The 27,353-nt window shown below is 37.7% G+C and overlaps 2 protein-coding genes across 3 annotated transcripts in view; one reads left to right on the forward strand and one right to left on the reverse strand.

Moving 5' to 3' along the window:
• atad2b (ATPase family AAA domain containing 2B) overlaps positions 1-24,526 on the forward strand; it is a 91,702-nt gene extending 67,176 nt beyond the window's left edge. For both annotated transcript variants that reach the window (XM_077219872.1, XM_077219871.1), the window contains exons 25-28: positions 5,624-6,202; positions 6,667-6,797; positions 17,960-18,088; positions 21,369-24,526. In XM_077219872.1, coding sequence (XP_077075987.1) covers positions 5,624-6,202; positions 6,667-6,797; positions 17,960-18,088; positions 21,369-21,497 — 968 coding nt within the window. In that variant the 3' untranslated portion in view covers positions 21,498-24,526. The remainder of the gene's footprint in view (positions 1-5,623; positions 6,203-6,666; positions 6,798-17,959; positions 18,089-21,368) is intronic.
• A 468-nt stretch (positions 24,527-24,994) lies between these two features.
• klhl29 (kelch like family member 29) overlaps positions 24,995-27,353 on the reverse strand; it is a 275,193-nt gene continuing 272,834 nt past the window's right edge. The window contains exons 13-14 of the mRNA XM_077219873.1: positions 26,072-26,216; positions 24,995-25,956 (exon numbers count right to left, since the gene is read on the reverse strand). Of these exons, the coding sequence (XP_077075988.1) occupies positions 25,773-25,956; positions 26,072-26,216 (329 nt within the window). The 3' untranslated portion in view covers positions 24,995-25,772. The remainder of the gene's footprint in view (positions 25,957-26,071; positions 26,217-27,353) is intronic.

Raw genomic sequence — 27,353 nt, forward strand, 5'->3', positions numbered from 1 at the left:
GAAAGACTGGGGAATGACAACTTTTCCCTGCCCAGTACTGGGCTCCTCTCAGGTAATGACCACAGTATCCACTTTGGCACTTGGACACTGCTGACCCCTGACCTCTCTCTTGCTTTTCCTTTAATGGCGAAAGGTACATCCTTGAATTCCTGGGATGTGTTTGCAGCTTTCTTATTTTGAGATCACCAATAGCTAATTAAAATAAATTATAATAACTGAATTATTTATTGAAAATATAGATATTCACAACATCTCTATAAACTCGCTACCCAAAAACACTGTAGTATGATGTACAATTTTTATTTTATTTTGACAGACAGACACAGATGGATGGATGGATGGATGGATGGATGGATGGATATATAGATATGCAAATATAAATACTATGTCCTCCTTATTGAGAAATGTCTTCACGTTACTTTTGGCTGATGTTTTTATGAAAGTTACTTTTTAAAAACATATATTTTAGTTTCCCCTAAAATAGCCGCAAAGGTCACCTGTACGTGGCTGAGAGAGCTGAGCTATCCATGAGTAATCACTAGGTTTTGAAAGGTGACATTTACAAATGAAATCTATATAGCAGACACACAGAGATGATGAAAAAGCGCTGCCTCTCATATTTTAGGGGTTACATTAAGAAGCATAAACACGCACGCAAACTTTTACTATTTTGCAAACTGTTTTTTTTCATCTCCCCCGGCTCTCTTTTTCTCCTTTTGATTATTGTCTCTCTCTCTCTCTCTCTCTCTCTCTCTCTCTCTCTCTCTCTCTCTCTCTCTCTCTCTCTCTCTCTCTCTCTCTCACACACACACTTGCATCTATCCGTTTCATAGAATATGTTTCCTGTGCTGTTGGGTTTATTCTGGGCCTTGGAACAACACCCCTACCATTCACAAACACAGCAAGGCTGTGAAAAGAAAGTTCTCCCTGGCGAGCTTTTTCTCTCCATCCTTCTCGTTAGTTTTTTTTTTTTTCTTGGTCTGTTGTTTCTGGAGCAGATGCTGTAGTTAAGATCCATCAGTCCACATGTGAATGACAGAAGCTTCTTCTCCATCCAGCTCAGTATTATTGTGACCTCATCAGCTGATCTCAGCACCTGGAAATAACCCTGTCTAGTTGAGTTATTCTGCCCAGCTGGACTCAAATCTGGAATTTTTACATGAAAATTACATGGTTTTATGTCATGTATTTTTTTATTTTAGCATTTATTCTTCCACTTTTTTATTTTCATAGTAGAGACACATACGACTGTAGCGAATCTTCTCTATAAACTCACTATCCAAAAACCCTACAGTGCATTGTACAATTTTTAAGATGGTAGATTTTTAAATTATATTGTTTTATTTGATTAGATTATTTGTTTTATATGGGTTATTTTTCATGTATTGATTTATTTTGAGTTCGAGTTATGATTATTTTTTAAAACTTCAGAAATTAAGGATCAACTTTTCTCTGCCTGAACTGTTTTAGTTCAGAATAATATTTTTGATTCATTCGTTTATTCACATCAATTAAGCATGTACTCTGTTGCTTTAGCAACAAAGAAACACGTCCACATGTCTAGAATATTGCGGCTAGACACCCCATCGTTAAAATCGTCTGCTGGCGTGAGAGAAAAACAAACAAAAAGCATTTCAAGGCTTAACATGAAAGACTGTAGCTTTATCATAATCCTCAAGCTAGTCTTCTATCTACCTGGTGGACATGAAAAGCAGTGTTAGGCTGATGTGAGGAAATATCAGAAGCAGATAAGCTGGGTTTTATGACTTTGACTGAAGTTTTAATAATACAGATCCCCTTATTGCATTGCATTGCATTTCTCTAACAGTGAAACCCAGGGGTTATGATACACAGTCCTTGATGCCACAGCATGTTTTCATTCCTTGTCAAGCTTTGACTTTTATATGGCTGGAAATCTTCTGCCTTTGGCTCTGACATTGACCTGATTTCAAAACCAGAGGGCAAAGGACTGATAATCGTTGCTGCTTATTATTATTATTATTTATTTTGCTTTTTTCTTTATTGCTTTTGAGGCAATATTGAGTTTAGGTTTTATGCTTAGCATTTTATTAAACATAAGAGTTTGTAATGTTACCATCTCGGGAAACTCCTTTTACTCTCTTTTAATGCAGCTTTTGACGATGATCTGGCCTCAACCATGCTGTAGTCAGCGTTTTGCAGCAGATGCAATCTGGACACATCAATATGTCCTCCAGCAGTACAAGTTTTCTATTTTCCCCTATCAATCAATCCAAGCAGCCTGGCGTTCGCCTGCTCCTTTGTAGTGCTGTTCATTCATAAGCCCAGTATTCTGGTTGAACACACACAAATACATTGAGCTTTTGTGGACTTAATTACACATCATTAGGGCCTGATGCACTGCATGGGTCTCTTTAGAGCGAGTCACGGATATTGTGTACTGTGATTTGGCCGAAATGTCAAATTAGGTCTTGTGTGGCCACAAAAAAAAAAAAAAAGGCAAAACAGCAAGCCAGAGGAAATGAGCTTTTTGTGTAAATTGCTACATGCACCTTTCTACCATCCGGTTGTTAAATCTGGGGCTCATCAGTTTCGCTTCATTTGCTGTTCATGTGTATTCACAGTCAGTTGTCGCGCACATGTATGTCAATCTGGACTTATACTGTTGCTGTCGATGCTAAATTCAGATGCAGTTTATGCCCTGTTACATAAATTCATATGTCTTGATGGAGATAACAGGTTTAAAACATTGATTAGTGTCTTGGTGGGTAGTACATGTTTTCTAAAATCTTGCGTGATGGTGATGTAGCTTGTCATTGCCTAATACCACCTTCGTTTATGAAATAGATTAAAGGTTCAAAAGGTCCAGTGTGGAATTTCTGCACAGTTGGTGGCAACAAACCAAATTGCAAAGGTAATAGTTTTCAGACAGATTTCTAAAGCACTGTCTTTTATTCCCAACCCTTTTTGACCTGTTTACCCCAAAGCCCCATCATTAAGATTTGTTCATTATATAAAGGCAGAAATTTTGACTCATTTTATACTGTCATTGTGTAAACGTACATATGTTATTTGAGTCACTTTATTTTATTTTAGGTTAGGTTTGATTTGGTTTGTTACTTTATTCACTTTATGTTAGTGAAAAAAATGACTAACCTAACATAACTGGTTGCACTTTATTTTACAGTATGTGTCTTTACATGCACTTATAGTGTACTTATGTAAGAAAATAGTGGGTAATATAAAGTAACTACAGGGGTTAAGGTTAGATTTAGGTTTTGGTTCAGAAGATCATCAAAGATGACGAAGTCCATAAAACTTTAATTCTTACAACTTTTGATACCACAAAAAGCCACAAATTCATGTCTATTCTTCATTTACCAACAAAAGCTTTTATATCTGGGTGGAGAGCAGAGCATTTGAGTCACGCGTAGAACACAAAACTGACAGGAGCAGCTCCTTTGAGAACAGTGACTGGATCTAAAACCTTCAGACGACACACAGCTCATATCCCCTTACTGAAAGTGAAACCACACACGAAAACCCACAACATCGCTCGCACTGTATGACGTGACACAACTAGTTGTCCAGTCTGGTTCCGTCCACACGGCACGGGTTTTCCAAGAATGCGCTTGTGTGTCGTGAAGATTTACAGGTGTGAGTTCATATATAGAATGCGGTTGTCAATCCCATAAATTACTGAACTGTGTATGAACGTTACCGTATTAAGGACTCAATTACAGGACTGACAACCGTATTCTGTAGAGTGTCATCCACACAAATTGCACACATTTTGGTTCCTTTCATTCAAAATGGAGGAAAAAAATTACAAAATGAATCATAACTAGGTTGACAAAACAAATCCACAATCTGCACACCACTTGAGGTACACTTATCCTCCAGTTAAGAATCTCAGGCAATGTTACTGCAGAATGTAGAGACCGTAAAGCCCAACTATTGAACTCGAGACCTGTTACCCCAGACTAGTGCTGTGGATCCAGCAGAGGAATGTGTGGAATGAAGCCTGTTAAAATTGTACAGCATCAGACCTTTAGCCTCTTCACCCTGAAGCTTTTACTACATTTTTGGAATTGGAAAAGTGCCCCCCCCCCCCCCCCCCCCATTTTTCACTCACTGTTCTCTCTCTCCATCCATATGTTTGCAATCTCCAAGGTCCTTCTCTTTCTCTCTCATACACTTGCTTGTTCCCTCTCTCTTCCACACCTCACTCGATCATTCTGATTACATCCAAAGGGAGAACCAAGTGTTTTGCAATCAACCTCTTCGTTTAAAAAAAAGCCTGTTGTATTTAGAATAGGAGGGGTGGTGTGGGATTCCATTATTTTGAGTGGAGTGTGACTACTGAAAGCCCAATAGGAAACACCAGCAGCCGGAGGAGAAAATTAGCCCAATCCTTTTGGGCTCTGAGATATGGCGCACATCTGGACTGCCGTCCATTGTTTTCAATTACAACTTTAGGCATGACCTCCTGCATGCTGAGCAATGCTCCCCCTCCATTTTTTTTTCCATAGCCCCCTTTCTCTCCCTCTCCGACCAATTACACAGTGGGACAGGTGTCGTGTAGTGCTAACAGATTGGCCTGTCTCTATTTTTCTCGCTGTGCTTCTGGAGCGCTCAGCATAAGCTCTCCAGTGATGGTCATGACAACACGCACTTTTTCTCTCTCTCTCTCTCTCTCTCTCTCTCTCTCTCTCTCTCTCTCTCTCTCTCTCTCTCTCTCTCTCTCTCTCTCTCTCTCTCTCTCTCTCTCTCTCTCTCTCTCTCTCTCTCTCTCTCTCTCTCTCTCTCTCTCTCTCTCTCTCTCGTTGTCATCTGAGTGACTATGAGACATGAGGGTGAGAAGTTCATCATGCAGTCAGTCATGTCTAATGAACAGTTAGACCTGCTTCCAACACCCGTGAGTTTGACAGGGATTTTGCATGTAATTAGGGAGCGAGAATCACGAGGTGAATGTAAGTTATTAAAATGCAAGAACCTGCACAGCTCTAAAGATTTCCAAGTGTTTCTGTATATGCTGTACAGTATGTTGAATTTGCTATCATCACAAATGTTCTGTAATTTAGTATTTAGTAGTAAATTAGATGCCACATTTAAAGACCCCAAGTTTTGTGACTTTTAGTTCATGTCTGTTAGCTTTTATTTGATTTTATATCTAATAAATATAATTATTTATATATAATAGTTTTTACTCCAATATATTTTTATATTTATCAAATTTAAATGTGCAGACCTTAACTAGAGTAGATGCCATAAAGGCCTTTGCTTTTTATATTATTTTATATTTGTATTCTATTTTCTTTTGTTTTAAATGTTTATTTATTTTCTATGTATAAGTATATATTTATTGAATCAATTCAATTAATTTTCGATTTTATGAATCTAAATGTGCATTATTGTGGACACTAGATGCTTGATGGAGTGTCCAATTAAATCAACATCCAGTGATTTTTATTTATTTATTTGGAGTCACAGATGTTTCTAATTTACATTTAATGAAATACTTGCAACATACCCATAAAACTAGCCTGACATAGTTCCTTATTTCCATTTTTTGCTGAATGAATACATGCATTTCGTGTTTGCTGTCTTAGTTGACTTAACACAAATCTGTATTTTTCTTCAGATAACATAAAGCGAAAATTGCGACGGCGACCGATTTGGGGGCGGGGCATCATCAGGAAGAAAAAGAGTTATAAAAAGGAGGAAGCAGGAGAAGATGATGAACCAGATGAGGAAGAGGGAGTGGATGACTCGGCTGTAATGGCGCAAGGTGACGCCTGTCTCACTCAGGACGAGTCGTCCTGTGACGCAATGGAGCTCCATCCTGAGAAACAACCACTCCAGGCCAATGGACACATCCTCTCCACAGAGGAGGAAAACTCATGTGAGCCTACAGCCAATCAGGACCCTCGGGGCGAAGAGGAGGCCATCGACACTCCCTCGGAGGAAGCTCCTAGCGTTAAGGAGCCATCAGAGGTCCCGACGGTCCCCGCTCCACAGGAGTGTGTGAATGGAAATGAATCTATGGACAGTGTGTATAGTGATCCTCTAGATAAAGAAATGGAGGTAGACTCTTTTAAAATAGATGCATTTGAAGAGAAACCAGCAGAGCATAAAGAACCCTCTGCCCCAGAATGCAATGCAGAGGAGAACGTGGCAGCAGCGGAGGAAACGGCTTCTGATGGCGACCATGAAAAAGAAGGTATGGCGAATAATGCCAAAGTACTAGTTAAGCATATTATATTACATATTTTCATATATTTAAAATGTTTATGCACTCAATTTAAGGATTTGTAAATGCATAGAACACTTCAATAAACATAGTTATATGTAATTCTCATATGTAATTAAGCGTTAATAAATAAATAACTACCCAAAATAACACTAGTTGTCCATAAAAGATGCAGGACCGATGAAAAATTCCAAGTATTGATAGTCAACTGTACGGTTAATCACAGTTTGGAGTAAAACACTCTGTACTAGGACTTCAAAACACCATCTGTTTGTGAGCGTTTTCCTGCCGAGAGTTAAACACACCAACAGAAACGCCCTGAGGACTCGGCTCTTCTTAGAAGACTACAGACATGCTTTTCCTTCACCAGGTGTTGTCCATTTCTCGTGTGCTCAGGTTTTTTTCCATAATGTGACTTTGCTTTGTTTTTATAGGTTCATCAAAAGGGAATAAACATGTCAAAGGTCCATCCGAACCCGAGTCAGAGGAGCTGGCTGTCGGACTCGAGGAGGCTGTGCAGCTTCCACCACCTCCTGCTCTCGTGGTTGACCACCAGCGGCTCGAGGTGAGATGTACATAGAAATACATATTTAAGAAATATTCTTAAGAAATTCTAAAGTATATTTTAATCCTTTTTTATTAAATTGTAGTGATTTTTTTCCACCCCTGAAACCAATATCATAACCTCCATCAAATTATTGAAGTTAATGGGTTGGAAATGCGGTTTTCTGGTGTCTTAAGTGATTGTTCTGAGGTAACATCGATAAGCACATCCCATAAGCTCTCTGTGTGCATTAGCATTACTGTAGCTATGCTGTAATGCACTGATCTCAGAAGGAGGGAAATCACTCCAATCATCAACTCATTTTGGAAAAAGTCATCAGTGTGGAGTCTGCTTCATCATCATCATCATTAGACAATTTTGGAAGTGTTCATTCACTCTCATTTGCTAAGTCATTCATTTCCATTTAATTATTTGCTATCAAGTTCATCAAATTAGGGCAGCAATCTTCGATATTGTTTCTCTTCTTACAAGCACAGTTTCAATCTGAAAAGCAACAAGTAGTTCATATTCCTGAATGGGTTGCTGAGTCCCAATTCTTAGGACATACTTTTGAGTGTGTAGCAGAAGAGTTGGCAAGGTTTGGGACATACCAATTCATCATAATTGCGTATTTGACTGCTCTGTCGCTTGGTTATGTGCATCTTGTCACTGTTTAAACTGCCCTGTCAGTCATCTTGCCACAGTTAAAATCCTCCACATTCAATTTCATTTTATTTCCTACTTTATCTGAAAGAAAATGCCAGTCTTGGGTCTTTCATGCGGAGAACTCTCCTCGTGTTTGCATAATGATGCATTTAAGAGTTAATTACCAAACGTACCTTTATAAAAAGTTCACAATGTGGATTTTTTTGTGATATTGAAAATGGGGACAATAATTATTTTGATATTATAAAACCCATATTTAAAGCAAAAATAAATATTTCAAAATATTTGATTGAAATAAAATTACTCATATCGTGATATTTTGGTCATATCCCCCACCCCTAAGTTAGATAGTGATTTTTAATTTCGAGTCAAACCACTCTACTTAACCGTCGGTCTTGAGCATCCGCCATGATTGTAGTTTTTTTTTTTTTTAAATTGTTCCCTCGTCCCTTCGAGTCTAACTGGAAATAGAAGACTATCCGGGTATCTTTGCAATGCTCATTTCAGCATACTAAGATTTGGGACACACTCATTCTAATTTCGAAAACTATTAAGGACGGACAGTATGCAAATTGGGATGCAGCGCGTGTGTTTGTAATGGAATACTAGCTTGCATACTTTTACCGCCTATTACTTGTTTACTTTTTAAATTTTATTTTAAATTATATTATTAATATTGTTATAATAATTATTACTAAATTATTATATCATATATTTTTAAATGGTGTGTGAAACAGTATATTACTTTTTGACATTGTAGACAATGCTAAACATTTTTATGTAGTATGCTATTTACTCTATCATTCAGTACACTGTAGTGTTGATTAATTCAATTAGTCACATTTAATTACCCTGTTGGAATTAAATCATGCAATAATTGAAATTCAATTAAAACCATTCAATCAAATAAAACCATTTTAAACCTTCAATTTTGACAGTCTGATCAAATAATGCATCAAAGGGCTATAAAAAAAAACGTTTTTAATATGCCATTCATCACGCTTAAAATGGCAGATCAAATAGCTTTGCATTTTGAGGTACAGTATTCCTTGCCGTGTTCAAATATAGCGTGTTATCCTGCTAATATATATATATATATATATATATATATACTGCATTTCTAGGAGTTGTATGGTAGTAAGCCATACGGAACACTCCCTTTAATGTGACTTAATATGCTGCACATCCTGTTTGCTAAATAGTGAGTGAAATATGTGTGAGACTTACACTTTCAAAACAGCAAATGGCAGGCGTGCTGAGTTTTCCTCTCACCAGTTCCAAAGTGCCAACTGTAGTGCTCAGCCTGGTGACCGCAGCATCTGAAGAAGAAACAGCGCAGTCGTCTCTATCGCATGACGACACGCAACACACCCCACCGCCACATCATCTATCACACCATCATCATGAAACCCCCCCCCCAAACCGAGGACTCCTTACACGGATGGCCGGCCACTGGGCTGTGCGAAGCGATGGGGGGTGAAGGCCTGGAAGCACGCGTGGCAGTAATCCTCTGGCTTATTTGTTCATTTACCGAGAAAAGGCTGATATCTTTAAGAAACAGATCGTGAAGTGACGGATGCTGTGAATAATTGCTTTTTCATCCCTGGCTTATGGAACAAATTGAATTGCCATTGAAGTGGGGTGAGAGTTGCCGTTTAAGCAGGTATCTCCTTTTTGGGGTGGCAAAATGCCTGACACATATTAGGAATGAAAAGTGGGCTGTTTTCCTGCGCTTCATTCATATTCATTGACTGGAGATGCGCTCATTACTATTGACATTTTTGCTGCGCAGCACGGCCCTCATACATTTGGAATTAAAGGGCCGTCACCGCAAACTATGAGTTTCATCTTGCCTTGGTATTTTTGTGCATCGCAAGAAGCCGGCATCACATCGTGTCAGTGTTTGGATGCATAATAATGCTGAATTTAAAGACCACAGAGAAGCTAAAACCACACAAGTTGAGATCCTGTCGATTTGGAAAGGTTGTGTTCTCCCTTGATGACATCCCTGGGTCTTTACTGTGATCATGGCCATATGGCTCCATCGCTCAACAAGAAGATATGCTTGTCTAAAGCTGTCTTTGCCTTGGACACAGTAAAAGGTTTTATCATTTTGTTTAATGTTTTCTTAAAAGCATGCTTATTATAGCATGTCAAGCTTCATGTCTGCTGTTCTCATGACCAAAGAAATTGGCCTGTTTTCAGTCGAAGATGTTCCGTGTTCATTCTTCTAGCTGGGGGAATCTCACAAAACAAGTCAGAAAAGTAGAAAAGAAGAAATTGTATTAGGTTTAAATACAATTAAGCCTATTTGTTTAGTATTATTTCAATTTAGGATTTCAATTATTTTTCTCCCCCATTCTGATTTATTATCTTATGTACTATTTAAGTTTTTATACATTATAGTAGTATTTTTATGCTTTTTTATTTTTATTTTGGAGGGGGGGGGGGGGGCGGGGGGTGGGGGGTGTATATAAACAAGCAGAATGTCTAAATGAGCTCAGTATTGTCAATGTGATTAATTCAGCTAAATATGATAATTGGATCTATTTATATTTTCCTGATTTCAGCGGTTTTCATAAAGCGTTTTCAGTCAGTTCTTTCTCCTGCTCTCAGCAGCACTGAATGTTTAAGTGTGAAGAGAGCTAAAATAAATTATCTCTTGACTAAACTGATGGAAAACACATGCCAGGAAATAGATCTTGCCAACCTGCAACACGTACTTTGCTATGGTTCAGCGCTAGCCAAACATAAACGCTTGCTATGCTAGGGTACCGTTCGCCCAAACTTAAACGTGCTTGTGCATGTATTTGATGGATTTAGCCAAACTTGCCAAGCTGAGAACAGCACTCTATCCAAACGGTTGGAAAAGGTGTTTATAGAACATCTGTCTTAGTATGTGAGAAATTATAATTGTCATCTGTTTAGACACAGGAACAATGATGACGAGGCATTACGCCATTTATGTGCTGATGAGCCGTGTTGGTTCCATTTATTTTCCGTTGTTTTGATGCATCGTAGTGTACAAAAATAGATGCACGGCCATTACTAAGAAACCAAATTGTAAATAACATGCCAGTTTGACAATATCTTTGCTTTACTGCTGCTGTCACTGGAGATGTAATTGGTTCTGATCAGCCAAACCCTAACTCTCGTTTTAGAACCAGTTACAGATTTGACATTTTGGACAGCACATCAGACTGCATAAGACATTATTACATGTGGCAGTTCAAACCTTAAGTTTGTGTTTTTAAACTTTGTTTGATATGTGTCACATTAAGCCCAGAGGCAATTGATTTTATGCCGAAGCCATCAGTTGCTGTGTCGAGCTGATTTATGCTTTTCGTGTTCGTATTTTAGTTTGTGATGTGCATTTTGGTCATTTTGACTACACTTAGATACGTTAGAACCAATGGTGTTTGTCCACACATCGTTTGCAGTCCATTTTGGTCTGTTTCTAACACAAAGCTGTAAGTGGGAAGAGAAACCCTTCAGAGGACTTTGAATACATTGCATAGATTGTTTGAACTGCTTTTATGGCAGTGGTTCTCAACTCCAGTCCTCGGGACCCACTGCTCTGCACAATTTTTATGTCTCCTTATTTAACTCTTCGGGGTCGCCGATCACGCCGGCGTGATCAAGTTACATGACCATTTTAAGACGTCGAAGCATAAAAACAAAGTCACGTTGAGCGCTGCCGTCCACTTCTGTCGAAAGTGCTGGCTTGAAATTCTATTTTACTTTTTGTTTGGTGTTGATAGACCAAGTAAAAACGGAGATATGATCATTTAAACTTGATATAAAAAAATACTGACACGTTCGTAAAAGAACGCAAGATGGGATGCGACAGGCGTTGCATTTATTCTAATAACTTCGTCAGTTTTTGTCATAAAACAAAACGGAGAAAAATGTGTGAATCTGCTGACTCTGCTCTTCAGGCTGCACATTTTAGGGAATGGAGGAGGAGCCAACTGAGCTAAGACGCAAAATTGAAAGGCAGAGGATTTTACGGAGTTGATAAAGAGAGACATATATACGTTATACATATAGAGAGAGATTATTGCTAGTTTTTGGAAGAGTTTGAGTAGATTTTGAGAGTAGTTTAGGAGTAGTGTAGATAGTTTAGGTAGTTTAGGAGTAGTTTAGGTAGTTTAGGAGTAGATTTAGATAAACTGTTTTGAGGAGAGGCACAGATAAAAAATAAAAATAAAAAACACCTGATATTTGTTGTAAATAGTTGTATGTATAATTTGATTTTGTGTTCATTTTACCTTTTGTATGGTATATTTGCACTATTGAGGAACCCCTCTTACTCAAGGAATGAAATCCCTGTAATGTAGCTATCTGTGTAATTGTACATGAAGTGTTTTGGAGAGTTTCTAAGCAAAAAGGAAAAGAAAAAACGCCTATTGCCACTCCTGCTTTTTGCTGTACATAGTTTAATTTTATCTCAATTTTACATTTTTGATGTTGTATTTGCACTATTTGCGAACCCTCATACTCTGGGAACACAAGGCCTTAAATATAGCTCTCTGAATAATTGTGTGCACAACATTTTTTAAAAAGTGGCTGAGCTAAAAAGAAAGAAAAAAAGCCTATGGCTACACCCGCTTTTTTTTGTAAATCATATTTTTTTTGTATATAGGTTGATTATATCTGAATTGTACCTGCATATGTTGACATTTACAACTTGTGTTTACATTTTAAACCTTTTAAAATGCTTCATTGAGCATGTTTGTGTTTTTTGTAGTAGAAAAGCTATAATTTTTCTATTCGGATTTTGTGTTTTTTGTATGATTTTGGGTCCAGTATGTTGATAGAGTACATCAAAGTGAAAAACTAATTGTCTGATCATATAGGTGATGTTGTGCTGAAAAAAATTATACCAAACATTGGTATGCTAAACATTTGTTTATGTTGCAAAATTTAAAAAAAATAAAAGTACTCAAAAACGGCCAAAATAGCCCAAGACTCCGAAGGGTTAACACACCTGATTCAGATCACCAGCTCGTTAGGAGAGACTCCTTGATCTGAACTGAGTGTGTCAGATAAGAGAGACATACAAAATGTGAAGAGCAGCGGGTCCCGAGGAGTGGAGTTGAGAACCACTGCTTTATGGTGTTTTTTTTTTTTTTCATTTCTGGGTGAACTATTATTTTAATATAGGTGGTCTAATAATATTTTTTTTTTTTAGGAATAAAAAGAAATATCTTTTCCATCTCAGTGTGAAATAGTAATATTACCCAGTGCAGCACAATACAGCCTTATGTGTCTCAAATCAATCATCATAGGTTTGATTTTACACAGTTCATCTTGTAGATCTTCCACAACAGTTGCATCACTTGTTCCACTTCTCTAACTTGACCATTTCAGCTTTCAGTTTGTCTTAGTAGAATACATTATACATGCTCTGCTGCTGGAGCGACCGAGAGATTAGTATTAACATTAAAAACGGGAAAGTGCTCTTGTCCTTTATTTTGCACTCAACATTTCTGCCATAATCATGGCACACATGAATCTAGCTCCTTTGAGCCTTTATAATGACTTACTAAGAAAATCTATAACTAAATTATTCAACAATTATAGCCCTCCGTAATAAGAACAGTAGTATTGGTTTTATTAACACAATGCTTTTAAACCTGATGGTCACTCACTAAGGATAAGGTGTTTCATTATATAAAGTAAAAACTTTGTTCTGTGTGACGTAACGTTTTGGCCTTTGCTTTTGAAATAGAGTTTTTGATAAACTACAAAGCAAGATAAGTCAGTGTATTGTGATATTTTTCTTTTGACCTTCCTCAAGCAGACTAACAGTTTACTTTCTCTTTTTTAATGTAGGTCTGTTTTGCATTCTTATATTACAACATATTTATAACTTGCTGACCTTTTTGTATATCTGTGTGCTTCATCCAGCAGTTACTGTAATATTTGTATACTTCATACTTTTAAATGAGATACATCTCTGGGTGTTATTTGTATTTAGGAGAACCTGAATTTTTTTTTGGAATACTTCATAGAATAAAATGGTTTTGAGGCTTTAACTTTGTTCTCATAGTTGACCGGGTTTTGTTCTAAACCCACAATGCCTCTGTATCACTCCATCTGTGATATTTATGTCTGGGCTGATTAGGTTATTACAAAACAAGTCTTCTGGTGAAAGTCAAATGGACTGTTTGAACTAGTCTTTTAAAGCTAGGATTACCATTCTATTGAGGGTTGATGGAGTGCGTCTGCCATGCATGACCGTTCTCCCACAGTCAGTGACACTGAGGAGGAACAACAGGGCCCACAGCTAATCCCTGTTATTGAAATGTTAGCAAATTGTGATATTCACTGCAAATTATTTAGCATTTTGTCTCCTGCCATTCGTAATTTTGGTAACACTTTATTTCGATAGTCCACTTTACACATTCTACTAACTATAAGTAACTTTGCAGCTACATGTCAACTAACTGTCATTAGAGTATTAGTAGACTGTCTGCTTAATATCTGCTAACACTTTATTTTGTTGTTCTCCCAACAGACATTCTACTGACTATAAGTAACTTAGCAACTAAAAGTCAACTTGTTCTCCTAACCCGAACCCTAACACCTAACCCTAACCTAACAGTCTACTACAGTCTACTAATACTCTAATGACAGTTAGTTGACATGTAGTTGAAAAGTTACTTATAGTTAGTACAATGTCTAAAGTGACTATCGAAATAAAGTGTTACCGTAATTTTACATTGCCATAATACCATTGACTGTTTTGGCAATAATGTCTTATACAATAATTACTGGCAATAATGGCAATAACAACTTAAACATATCAGAATTTTTTTTGGTCTTGTTTTTAAGAGTTTTTGATCAAAGTAATAAATAAATAAATAATATAATAAGTTAAAAATAATTGTATTATGATATAATATAATATAATATATATATATATATATATATATATATATATATATATATATAGGTGTGTGTAGTTTGCACTATTTATTACATTTTTTTGATTTTGGAACGGACACTTCTGTCAGTTTCAGCCCAGTGAACATTATTATCTAACTAATAAAGTCACTAATAATAAAATCTCTATATTACAGCCTTTGGTTGTTTGCACGCTTTGGCTGAGCATGGAGTTGTTTTCTGGTGGTGTTGCTATTCAGTATGTTGGTATTTACCTTCAATGTCCTCCAGTGGTTTTTAATGAAGACGTTTGCTTGTTTTCATTGGTTCAGGGGCTGTCATTGCACTGCAAAGATATGGTTTCAAACTTATCTGTAGGGGATGCATTTTCTCATTAAATGTCTCCGCAAAACCAAACCCGAATCTTCAATTATTGCTGTTTTTGCAATCTCGGTACACACTGCCTTGTGCTTGTGTGCTCTTTGTTCTTTCTGGCTCCAACCTTATCAGAAACTGGCACTGTTTATGTTGACTCTGACCAATGCAGTCTGAGTAATAACTTGTCCCAGCGCGATTCGATGAGCTCACGATTGGCCGGAGGATCGTTGTGATGAACATGTCAATTGAAAGGCCACTGTGAAGTCTGAGGCGTTTTAATTAAACCTAGTGCAAACAGTAAATACTTGCAATCCGGAGCTGCGCATGAAATGGAAGGTAATTATGATGTGCCTTAATTAGCTGTCGCCATGATCGTAATTGCTTTTGAAGATGGCTGACCTCTCTTCCTGGGTGTACGTGTTGGGGGCTCAATGTTGTCAGAGTTGTTTCATTTGCAGGTGTTCATATCTGGTCAAACTATCTTTTGGAGGTTACCTTCTCTCTAGATGTTCATTTGTTTTCCCACTCAGTTTTTTATTCAGTTCTCAGGGGTAAATTTAACATTTCAACAGGTCTTCAGAGGAAGTTCATAAGAGCATTTTCTTGAAATATATCCCTCCTGAAAATGACAGAATAGAGCCATGTTACTGTTATCTCAAACATTCAAAGTCCATTCAATTTCTGAAATTCGAATATAACTAGGGCTGGGTCATATTGCTAAAAAAAAAAAGTTCTGTTTTTCAGCCATTTATTGATATTTAGTAGGGCTTACAACAGCACACATATTTTCAGTCAGAGTAACTTTCATTTTAACCGGACAGCCATTTTAGTCAAATGGATTCAAAATGTTTAATGTCAGAAGCGAAATTAAGCCCTGTTTTTCATTAAAGGGATAGTGCACCCAAAAATGAAAATTGTCAATACTCCACCCTCATGTTGTTCCAAACCCGTAAGACTTTTGTTCGTCTTCGGAACACAAATGAAGATCTTTTTGATGAAATCTGAGAGCTTTCTGTCCCTCCATTGACAGCTATGCAACTACCACTTTCAAGCTTCAAAAATTTTGTGAAGAGATCGTAAAACTAATTCATATGAATTGCCATATGATGTGAATAAAAGCCTAAATTAAATCTGGTCACCATATAAAGTGATTGAGTTGTAAAAAAAAAGATTTGACTAAACCACTCGATTCATTTGGATTAATTTTACGACCTCTGTAAGAACTTTTTGAAGCATCAAAGTGGTAGTTGCAGAGCTGTCAATGGAGGGACAGAAAACTCTCAGATTTCATCAAAAGATCTTCATTTGTGTTCCGAAGATGAACGAAAGTCTTACGGGTTTGGAACGACATGAGGGTAATTAATGACAGGATTTTCATTCATGGGTGAACTAACCCTTTAAATTAATTGGTATTAATAAACAAGAGTGTTAATCTGCATGTTTAATATTACTAAAACATTTTACATAAAATTTTTTGTCCACAGATAGATAGATAGACAGACAGACTCCATTAGCTGTCAGCTCCCATTTCCTTCTCTTCATGTTTGTAGCTAGGTCTCCGGAAACTAAAACAATGTCAGTGTAACGAGGTTAGATGTTACGGGAAGGAGGCGGCGGGAACCGGCGAACATTTAAAGACTTTAATGACATAAAATAAAACAAATACAAAACGAAATTAAAAGACAGCAGCCCCTCACTGACGACTGCTGTCACATATAACAAAAAAAAACACAAGTCCAGGCCTCTCTCAATCTCCACTGTCGTCGCTCCTCCTTTTATGCTTGCGCTCCTCCGTGAGAGATACGAGACCGGTGCGTCGCACACGTGTCGCTCATCAGTAATCACGCCAGCGGCCTCGTGCTGCTCTCTCGCGGCCCTCGGCCTCGTCTTGCTCGCCACAGTCATTAAACTTCAACTTCAAATTAAGCCTCTTCAAATTAAGACTATTCCAAACACAGCAGTCATTTTCCACTACAGCACAGCCAACCGCAGGACGCACATTCATCGGCGGCTTTAATGCCTGACTGAAATGTTATGTGTTAGCAGGTGCAGGTCCAACTTCCCCAAGAAAATCAGAACGAGAGACAGACTGTGCCTCTCATATGTCACCATGAACCTTATAAAAATGCTTGATGCGTGTGTATTTGAGGATTATATGTGATTCATTCATTACCTCACTTCCAGATGCCTCCTTTAGAGCCAGATCTTACTTAAGCAAAAATGACTAATTTAAGTGTAAGAGCTTTGGGGAAAAAAAAGCTTTCCTTTTTTTTTTTGAAGAAAAGAAAATATTATTTCTGCTATTATCAAATACTATCAAGCATCCACTGCAAGGGTTAGGATTAGTAAACCGAATCAACCAACTAATTAGAAAGATTTGACTTAAAAGAAAGATTCGTTCTCTCTCAGGGCGTTTGCAGACCTGCCGATCGTTTGCTTTCTTTCCAAACAGGGATTTAATTTGTTTATCATGTTGCGTTTTCTACTTGTTTCGGTTCGCTTTCACAAGGCAACATTTCAAAGCATACCGAAAGGAGCTTATGCAAGTCACAAGAGAGTAAAACTGTCCTCATAGTGGTCAGAGTTTCCTCTGTATCAGCCATAAAGATGGATTGACAAGTTCACTCCACGGGCTTATTGTGCCTTTATCTGTAGCTGTCGTGACCCACAAACACTTAGATGTGATTCCCATTATGACTAATAAATTATATATATTTAATTAGATTTAAAAATTATATGTTTATGATTTATGCTGTTAGAGTGGGAATCAGTGTTTCATCTGAGCAATTACAACAAAAAAAAATAAGATTAAAGAGGTGTTCTTTGGTTTTTAACCACAAAAACTCACAGAATCAGACACTTACAGTTTGTATAACACATTTTCCGTAATAAATAATGATACCACTTGGTTCGTTGGGTCGGATTGCTTTCTCACGCTCCAGGGTTTGTTTTCAATTGGGCCGAGACCACCTCGTTCAGGTGATCTCGAAGCGATTGTTTTAGTGCGGATCAGAGCACGATTGCTGTGTTCCTATATGCCTATATGAACCAAATTAACGGAGAAAACGCACCGGGTTCTGAAACAAACGCTCCAAAAAGAAGCCAGGTGTGAAACCTTAATTGTAATTGCATGGAAGAGAGCTTTAAAAACAGTGTTCAAAATTTCTGCCACACAGGTTAAGAATAACATGAACATAGTAAATGAAAGAACTTCATGTTGAATGGTGTTTTATTTTCCTCTGTTTCAGGCTCTGTTGGAGCAGGTGGTTGTGCAATGTGAGGGTTTCAGTGTGGATGATCTGGAGAGAGTTTACTCAGTACTCAGCCAGTGTATTTACCAGCACCGCAGAGACTACGACAAGACCCATCTGATAGAGGTTGAGTGACACACACACACACACACACACACACACACACACACACACACACACACACAAAATATGATGTTCAATTACTTTATGGCCCTATTGGTTGTGCAATTTATCAAATTACATGTGTGCTTCATGGGCACAAGCAAAAAGATTAGACGTACCTATATTTAAGAGGCTTTTGTGTGGTAATTTTACCACATGATAGCATGCCACACACTTTCACTAGATAATACTTTATTAGCTTTATTTGATTTGATATACATGCCGACACCACATTACAATCACAAAACAAAAATAGCACTCATTATGTTTATTATTAAGGGAAAGGAGATAATTTTTTTTCGTTTTTAGTTTTACCGTATTATTCAAGAGAATAGACTGATTTAATCCAATCACTGCGCTGTATTACACATGAGATCTCATAACAGCAGAGAATTCAAATGTGACAACAATTTTGCCACTGTTCGTTCACCTCTGGCTGTTCGGCTTTGAGTTCGGACATGCGTGTTGTAAGTGAACGTTTTCTCAGTACAGTAGCTAAAGTGTGACTATCAACACATGGAAAATAGGACTAACAATATTTAATTTGTAACGACATGTGGAGCGCACATGGGAGCGGTTTCTGTGCGAAACGCCACTATGAGTTTAACAACACTGGCAATCCGGATCACATAGTAAATATACGGACCGGAGCAAGCGTGTTTACGGACATATTTCACACACTCTCCTGCTCCAAAACATGAACCCAGCACTGTGTATGCCCACATACATCATGAAGTCCTCTTCAAATGAAATATATATGTGCAAATAAGGATGTGCACTGATACAGCGGTACGTATAATCAGGAATCTAATCTAATCATCGTTCTAATTTCAAACTTATAAATAAATCAATTTTATTTTATTATTTTTACTATATTTCTACAGTTTGTTTGATTTTTATGGGCATGTTTTAAAACTTTTGTGCTATAATTTTATTTTGTGTGCTTATTTCCAACTCATAAATACATCCATTTAATTTATTTTATTTTATTGGGTTCTGAAGCAAAACCTGCTAAAAACACTGGATTAGACCATAAATATATTTGGCGCTAAAAATGTTTTAGTACTTCTGTTTTTTAGCTATAATGACTGCAAAATGATGACTACATAGTTTTATCTTCAATTACTTGTAGTAATAATTACTGTGCCAGTATAATACAAAATAGAAAAACCTTATTAACTAGTAGCTTTATCCTGTCTAATGACTCATAATGTTCAGTTCAGTCATGTGTCGTGTGTGACAGCGGCTCAGAGGAGATGGATACACAGTGATTGAACACGGCACACAGAACAGCTGCTGTGTGTCTAAATTACGCTGGCGCGCCAATGGTACGGAGCTCTCGCACGTCCTCCTGGGAAATTATGTGCGCTGTTCTCAAATACAATAGTAATGGTAGCTGCCCAGCAGAAACAGATTAGAATTGCTCCAAGGAATTATGGCCGGCTTGACTGAAGGCTAATTTGCATGTTGTGTACCAATTCCTCTTTGAGAGCACCCTAATGGAGTCGTATTTATTAACTCCAGGATGATTCGAGATCGAGACCATCTGGAAAAGCTGTGTGTGTTTAGATTTTAATCCGCTGTTCTCTGTCAGATTTTTGGATCTTTTGCAGCCGGTGGAGCGGAGCTGAGATCCACAGAGGATAGCAGAAATTGGACATGATTTTGTTAATTGTTCACGCATTGTCCTGTGCCGTAAACTTTGACCTCAACCAGAATTACATTGTCAGATAAAAAGTTGTATTAAATCCATGTCTGCTTTTAAAGAACGTAAAGTGGAGTTCTATCCATACACAACACAATGTCATCAAGTTGACGGCTTGATTTACGTTTTTTTTTCTCATTGGTCTAAAATTCTGCTTCTCATAGCTATGTATTAAAGGTATAGTACCTGTATGATTTTGAAGTTGTAAAAGCACAAAAGAAAAGGTATTTATCTACCTTATTTTGCAGTAAGCTATTTTCTGTGAATGTTCGAGACTTCCTGTTTCATTAGTCAGTACAGGTAAATAACTAGAAGAATAACAAAGTGCCGTAAACTGTAATCATCCAGGGTTTTCACACTGCTTTTTTTCATAATGAAAGTTTCTATAGCTGTCGAGGAAGTCCGGATTATTTATTAACTATATCTTAATGTTAAGGTCTGTTTCTAACACAAAGTTATACATTTATGGTGCTCCTTTTTGGAGCTTAACTTTCATTGTATGGAAGAGAGCAGCTCAAGATATTCTACATGTCTTTCAAAAACTGTATGACTTTCACAAAAGGAGACATTTTGTAGAGTAAATGATAACAGAATTTATATTTTGGGGGGAACGATCACTTTGAATGGCAAATGTTTTTCGTATTTGTCACTGTTGTTGAAAAAAAAAATATTGGTTTTAGCATTTTATGTTGGAAACGACACATCGTTAGGACATGTTATAAAAAATAGTCCAAAAACTTATTTCTAAACCAAACACTGATAGCTTTGATTTAGCCCCTTTTTACGTGAAATGTCCTCCTCACATGTGACATAATGGTTTGAATTAGTCATGACATTTTATAGCTATCATACCCATAATGCCATGCAGTAGATGGATAAATAAAATAAATCATTAAGGGTCCTAAATGAATATAAAAATATACAATACCATTCTAAAGTTTATAGTCAGTATTTGTTATTATAATATTTTAAATCAGCTGCTTAATATTTTTGTGGAAACAGTTTTCAACATTGAAAATAATATTAAATGTTTCTTGAGCAGCATATTAGAATAATTTCTGAAGGATCATGTGACACTGAAGACTAGAGTAAAGATGCTGATACAGATTCAGCTTTGACATTATTTTATATAATATTCAAATACAAAACATTTAATGTTTCTTTACTGAATTTTTCACTAAATTCAAAACCGTTCAAAAAAATCTTATAGACCCCAAACTCTTGAATGGTAGTGTATATTCAAACATTATAATGTAATAAAAAATGTTAAGTAATAATAAAATAATTTATGTTTATGTAGTTCTGTCCATAATTATATATCTAGTCCAAATAATGACCTACAGTACCTACTGTACTTTAATGCCGTTGATCTTGGTTTTGTTTACACATTATCCATTAAAATAGTATATATAATGACATGCATATATACAGTTACACATGAATCGATGCATTCCTTCTTTCCTTCTTTCTTTTAAAGAAATTCACATTTAACAAAACATGCCATTCATTTCTTTTATGTTTCTGTCTGTTGATTTGCAGGCGATGGAGAGGCAAGTTGAGCATTTTCGAAACATTCCTGTGATGAATAGAGGGCTTTCAGAGAGAAGTGTGATTGGAGACTCTTTTGATAGAAGAGGAAGAGGCGAGCACTCTGAGCCAAGTCCTTAACATGGAGCAGGTCTGGACGCCTCGGTCTTGAATGACAGCGGGAAGGGGGGAAAAAAGTGCAGGCATTTGAAACAAAGGCGACCTTGGTGCTATCATCTCAGGTACCTGAAACAGAACCAAACACAAAAACTCCTGGAGGTTTCGTTTTAGCTTGTTTCTTTTTTGTAAACTCTCATACATGCCAATTGCCGATGATTGTTCCTGGTGCTATTGGGTGCTATTGTTTTGTTTTATTTTGTTTTGTTTTGCTTTTTTTCATCTGCTGCTCCTTGTTCTCATAAATAAGCAAACAAAACACAAACAAACAGTACAAAATAAAAGATTATGTGATGTCACAAAGCAACCTCAGCCTCTGTCTACTGGAAGCAAACACACACACACACACACACACACACATTCTCAGCAGCAGTGATGCCTACAGCTCGAGTCAGTTGGTCATTTACTGTGGAAATAAACTACATCGCCCTGTTTCTGTGTCCAACCCCCTGAGCATCGTTCCACTCCTGTGATGTCACACCTCGTCACCATTGAGATTATCAACACTTTATAGCCACATAGATATTCCTGCTGGGGAAAAAAACTAAACATTTTATAGGGACGTCTAGTGACAAGTTGTTTTCTACTGGATGTTAATTGTACATTTTGCAAGGCCTCCGTATTGTAAACCAATTTTCCCTGTGAACAATGAGACAGTGTTCTCCTATTCCGACTATAATTTTTGTAGGAACGAACAAAAAAAAATGAATGGAGAGATTTTGGATAAAATAGTTTCTTTAGAAGACGAATAGTAGTATTTTAGACCCATCACATATTTCTCCCCTAGGAGTAGCTCATGAGCTTTATCGTTTGTTTTATTTATTTTGGCATTTTTCTGGTTTACTGGATTTACGAGTAGATTATCTGGAGATTGCACTGCCTAGCGTGTGCCTTAAACTTTGACACAGTATCTCACAGGCTATCGGTGCTTTTTGACAAGCCACAGGGCTACAAACCCTTTCCGGATGTTTTAAGAGACTGCGATAAAAATATGTGGTGTATGTTGTAATTAATTGTCTGCCAATCTCTTCTCATGTCACCAACCCAAACATCTTCATGGTTTGTGGATTGCTCCATCATAGAAAGTGGCTTTCATTTTCCATCCATTTATATTGTTATATCACAAATTTGGATTAAAAATATCAGCGATGTTTTGATGTGCAAATCGTTGAAGCTACAATGGCATTCTAGGCAGTGCTGAATTTTTGAACGTAAAGCATTACTATATTTTTGGTTTGCCCTTTATAGTGTTTCCATTGTGCTAACTTTCTACTATTGTGCTGTTGCATTAATATCTCAATTTTGGTGTTGTGTAAGTATCATTAACTCCCCCTCTCAAACTTGTGTTAACTCTCAGCTTTCAGCGCTTTGTAAAGAACGTTGATCCAGGTTCAAGAGTCGCTGTGACCTTGTCTCGGATTCGGTGCTATTAAACAAAATGGAAAAAAGAGGGGAAAAACACTTTTTAAGACATATGCAAAAGAAAGGAAAAAAAAACTAGAAGTTAGCTTTGGACTACTGCAGTGTGTGTGTGTGAGAGACAGAAGCACAGCTACCTCAGCAAGTTGTTTTCATGCGAAGAGACAAAAGTAATGACCTGTTACTGACTAACAGTATTTGTTGACCTCTGTAATATCACTGCGCCCTTCAGAAATTCAAGCTAAGGTACTGGACCACCTCACGTGGCTGCTGCAGTAATCCTCGGGTTTGTTTCTTAGCGTTTCATTTTTGGGTCGTCCTGCTTTTGAGCCGAGAAAAGAAATGGCGTTGTAATATCGGTGAAATGTTATATATACTGTATATTTCAGTTTTTCTACATGTGCATCCCATGATTTTTATATTAGTGGCCATGTTTCTACATTCAGTCCGTTTCATGTTTTTTAATTTCCCTCAAACTTCGCAGTCGCATTTTCCTTGGTGCTATTGCATGTCCATTTGTTATTTATTAAATTATTAAACATGATCAACATTTTGTTCAACCAAAACTAATTGGAAACATTGTTACATGGAATTTGTGCTGAGACATGATGTAGCACATTTTTTGTAGCAGGTGTTGCACGACGTTCAGAAACGGGGTTTACTGGTCTCAGGTCTGGTCTGCATTAATATTGATTCCATAAGGGTGGATATGATGGTGGTCAGGCTTCTTTTTCATTTTCAAATATTACTGTAGAGGATGAAGGGGAAGTTCATGTGGCTAATGTGTGTATCGGGTCCCTCTCCATCAACCGTAGTATCATCAACATGTTTAATTGGTGGAGCATGGAAGAAACTACTGTAATGTGGACCACGTGTGCTTATCAGAGAAATGTATCTGGAAAAACAAAAATCAGTTGATGCCAATTCACAAGACGCCCTATTTGCATAGCTATTTGATTGCATAATAATTGGCCCTGAATTGAAATCAAATCTTGGTCAGCACATTATGCGGAAAGGAAACGTCACATTTAGAAAGCACCACTTATATATTTTTTAGAGAATCAACTCTTAAATCCTGCATTAAATATGTTACAATGTGGGCATGAAAGTCTATGTAGTTCTACGTGTTTGACTACAAGTTAAAGTTCTTTAACTTTAGTTGACCAGAGTTTAATTCAGATTGTTTAACTGACAGTAGGAAGTCCATAGAACAATAGCATGTAGGTAAATATGACCCACTAAACCCAGTTGTGTTCAGTTTTGATGAGTTCAGAAGTTTAAGTCAATGCTTTATGTTGGAGAAATTTATCTTGTTTGCAAATAATGGTTTATGTTTAGTTCATTTCATTTAATCAGTAGATTTATACCCCTTTAAGGATTTACAAGGTTGAGGGAATGTTATTTTTTTTGAGTTGTACCAGAATTTGTTCCTTTTGTATGTACTTTTATGAAGCAAATCAAAACCACACATTGTTCTGTCCTTTGTTGCAGTCCTCCTTTTGTGAAATGATATATTTACTGTAATTTCTGAAATAAACTGCTGTGATATACTTGAATAAAAGGTGCAAATTGAACTTTCTCTAGGTGTTTTCATTTTAATCTGAGTCCTGTATTGATTTGAAATGAGGGTTACAGCACATTTGGACCGTGTGCGGTGTTCATAAATAGGAAGGTTTAAATAGCATATAGCAAAAGAATAAGTGGAAGTTTGACCAATAAAAAACATTTACGTTCACATATACATTTGTTGACTTCCAAAAGTCTCCAGCTTTTGCAATAAGTCTCTGGCTTCACTCATTTATCAGGGATTTTAAAGGCACACATTTCTTAAAATGTTATGGAAAAGACAGTACCTTCTATAATGAATTGACATTTAATCAGTAAGAAGTAAGAAGTGCATGCTCTCTAAAGGTTAGCCACAAATTACAAAATTAAAGGGTTAGTTCACCCAAAAGTGATCCATCCATCATATAAGTAATCCATACGGCTCCAGTGGGTTAATAAATGCCCTTTGAAGCGTACGTAAATGACCAGTCAACATGTTTCTTTAGAATTCTGGATATGTATTTCAGCATTAATAACGTAAATTGTTCCGATAGGGTACATACAGATTTACAGACATTGTTCAAATCCATTGAATTTTTCTAAAAACATTTATACAGAATTGTCATTGGTTTTTAAAATATACATATCTTCCGTATAATACAAAGTTTCTCCTTCCATCTTGCTCCATCTGTATTCTGCCATGGCGGCAGGCTCGTGGATTTGGAATAAAACAAGGATTAAAAACCAACAAAGAAAAGGTAGAATGATTTACACAGAACAAAATAAAACGAAACTCCTCTGGGCATCACAGGTTCTGGTATTTTGTGCTTTGGAGTCCAGGAGGGCCTTCGTTCTATCCCGTCTCTGTGGCGCTGACCCTCGCCGGAGGGCTACATGACTAGCATCGACATCCTTTAGCTTCTTGCTGAAGTCCCTTTACAATGTAACTGATCTTTATATACGACACACAATCCATTTTCTCACATACCATTTTCTCATCTCATGACAACCAATGTGACGGGAACCTTCTCAAAGAAACATGATGTGGGGGAAGAACAACTCAAACATTGAAGAGGGAATATTAAAAAAATGCATTTGGCTGACCTAGAATGTTGTTCCAATGGCACAACACCTGAGGGGGGAGCTATGCTACGGATCCTTTGCTAAATCTTGACCCGGATGGTCCGACCGCGTTCCACCCAGGTTGGCTGGCTGGAGCTCGATGGGCTGTTTTAGGCCAGTTCGTGACAGAGTAGTCCAGAGTCAAACTTGTCCTCAGCCACTCTGAATGTACTTCTTTATAACCACGCATCCGTGTCTGAAAAGCGGACACGGCAGATTCTGCAGCAGCGTCCACGTGTTCGTGCAAGGGTCGAAGGTCTCCATGTTGCCCAGCGCTGGTCCCTCGCTGCTCACAATCCCTCCCGTTGCATAGATCTTCCCGTCTAGGATCGCCGCACTGGGGGAGAAAAAAAAAAAAGAGACCGTTTCCCTTTCATTTATGCTACACCATTTGTAATGTGGAACATCGTTTATTGCATGGCGTAGCGCAATCTACTGTTCATTAGACCAACCTGCAGAACTGCCTCGAGTGATTCATGTTGGGGCCGGCTTTGATGTTGCCCTTGTCTGGGTCGTAGATAGTGGTGGCTCGGGCGTAGGCTCCTCCCAGGATGAAGATAAAACCATTGAGGCTCACAGCGGGAGCGTACTTGTTATCTAAATAAGCCCAAAAGGAGCACAGGAGGAAAGAGAACAAGATAGAAGTTACTTCTCTGATGTATGTTCCAGACACAGATGCATTTTTCCCTGGAATAATGTCGTTATGTTGGCATTATCATGGGTCTGTGCACATACACATTGTGCTCAATGAAAGATCTATTGTGCTTTTAGGAGCTACAAGTAAATCAAACTGCTGCTGGATCGTCTAAATACGACATCTAAATTCTATTCAGCACGACTTTACAATGTTCTTTCGGCAGATTCCCGTGAAACGGTAGATAATAAACGAGGACTACCATACTGTGTGGTTCCTATGTGACATCGTAAGTATGCAATCTTACGAAATAGGGTTTGAAGCATCATGTGTAATGCATTCATGATTTTCTCGGCCTCTTTATGCCACATTCCATTTCCCTATATCCTTTATGCTGTACATTATTAAGTGGAGAATGACAAATTATGGCAAACAGATATATGGCACCTGTTCCACCTAATGATTCCAAACAGAGGAAATTACCTCCGTAATACCCGCAGACCCTTCACAATGTGACAGGTTTTACTCACTCTATCCTTCTTCACACGGGGTAAATGGCCAAGAAACAGAAATAATCACATCTTTTCATGAGCAGGCAAATGACTGACAGCCCAACGCATGGTCGTGAACACGGAAAAGGTCGTCGAGCCGAATGCAAGAGAGAGGCTATCAGGCTTCGCTTTCTGACAGAAATTGTCTCCCAAACGATTACAGCAGGGCCAATTTATTACACCTATGAATAATTCACATGGCTTCGTTCAAGGTTTTTTTGTTTTGTTTTTTTTTCCGCACCTTCGACTGATGCTCCTCGCTTGAGAAGCCGAGCACAGAAGCGATCTGTAAAACAGCCGCTGGATTTAATGGTTGAAAAGGAAGTGTGAGATGGGCTCTCGCTTGGCGGCGTGAATGCCAGGCGCTTCTCATTAAAAACCCCAGTCGCTCGACTTTGAGTGACGGTCTAGATAACTCCCTCTTTTTATAGCACTCCAACCAGCATCAGTCACAGCAAGTGTTGTCGAATTGATCGGCGGCATAACCCAGGGGGAGGCGTCGTCTTCTATAACCAGAGCACAGTTCTGGCGCCCCCCCTCGAACACGTC

This window comes from Siphateles boraxobius, unplaced genomic scaffold, assembly GCF_051911475.1.
Source record: "Siphateles boraxobius isolate OS27281-9 unplaced genomic scaffold, OSU_SipBor_1 8, whole genome shotgun sequence".
Lineage (NCBI taxonomy): Eukaryota > Metazoa > Chordata > Actinopteri > Cypriniformes > Leuciscidae > Siphateles > Siphateles boraxobius.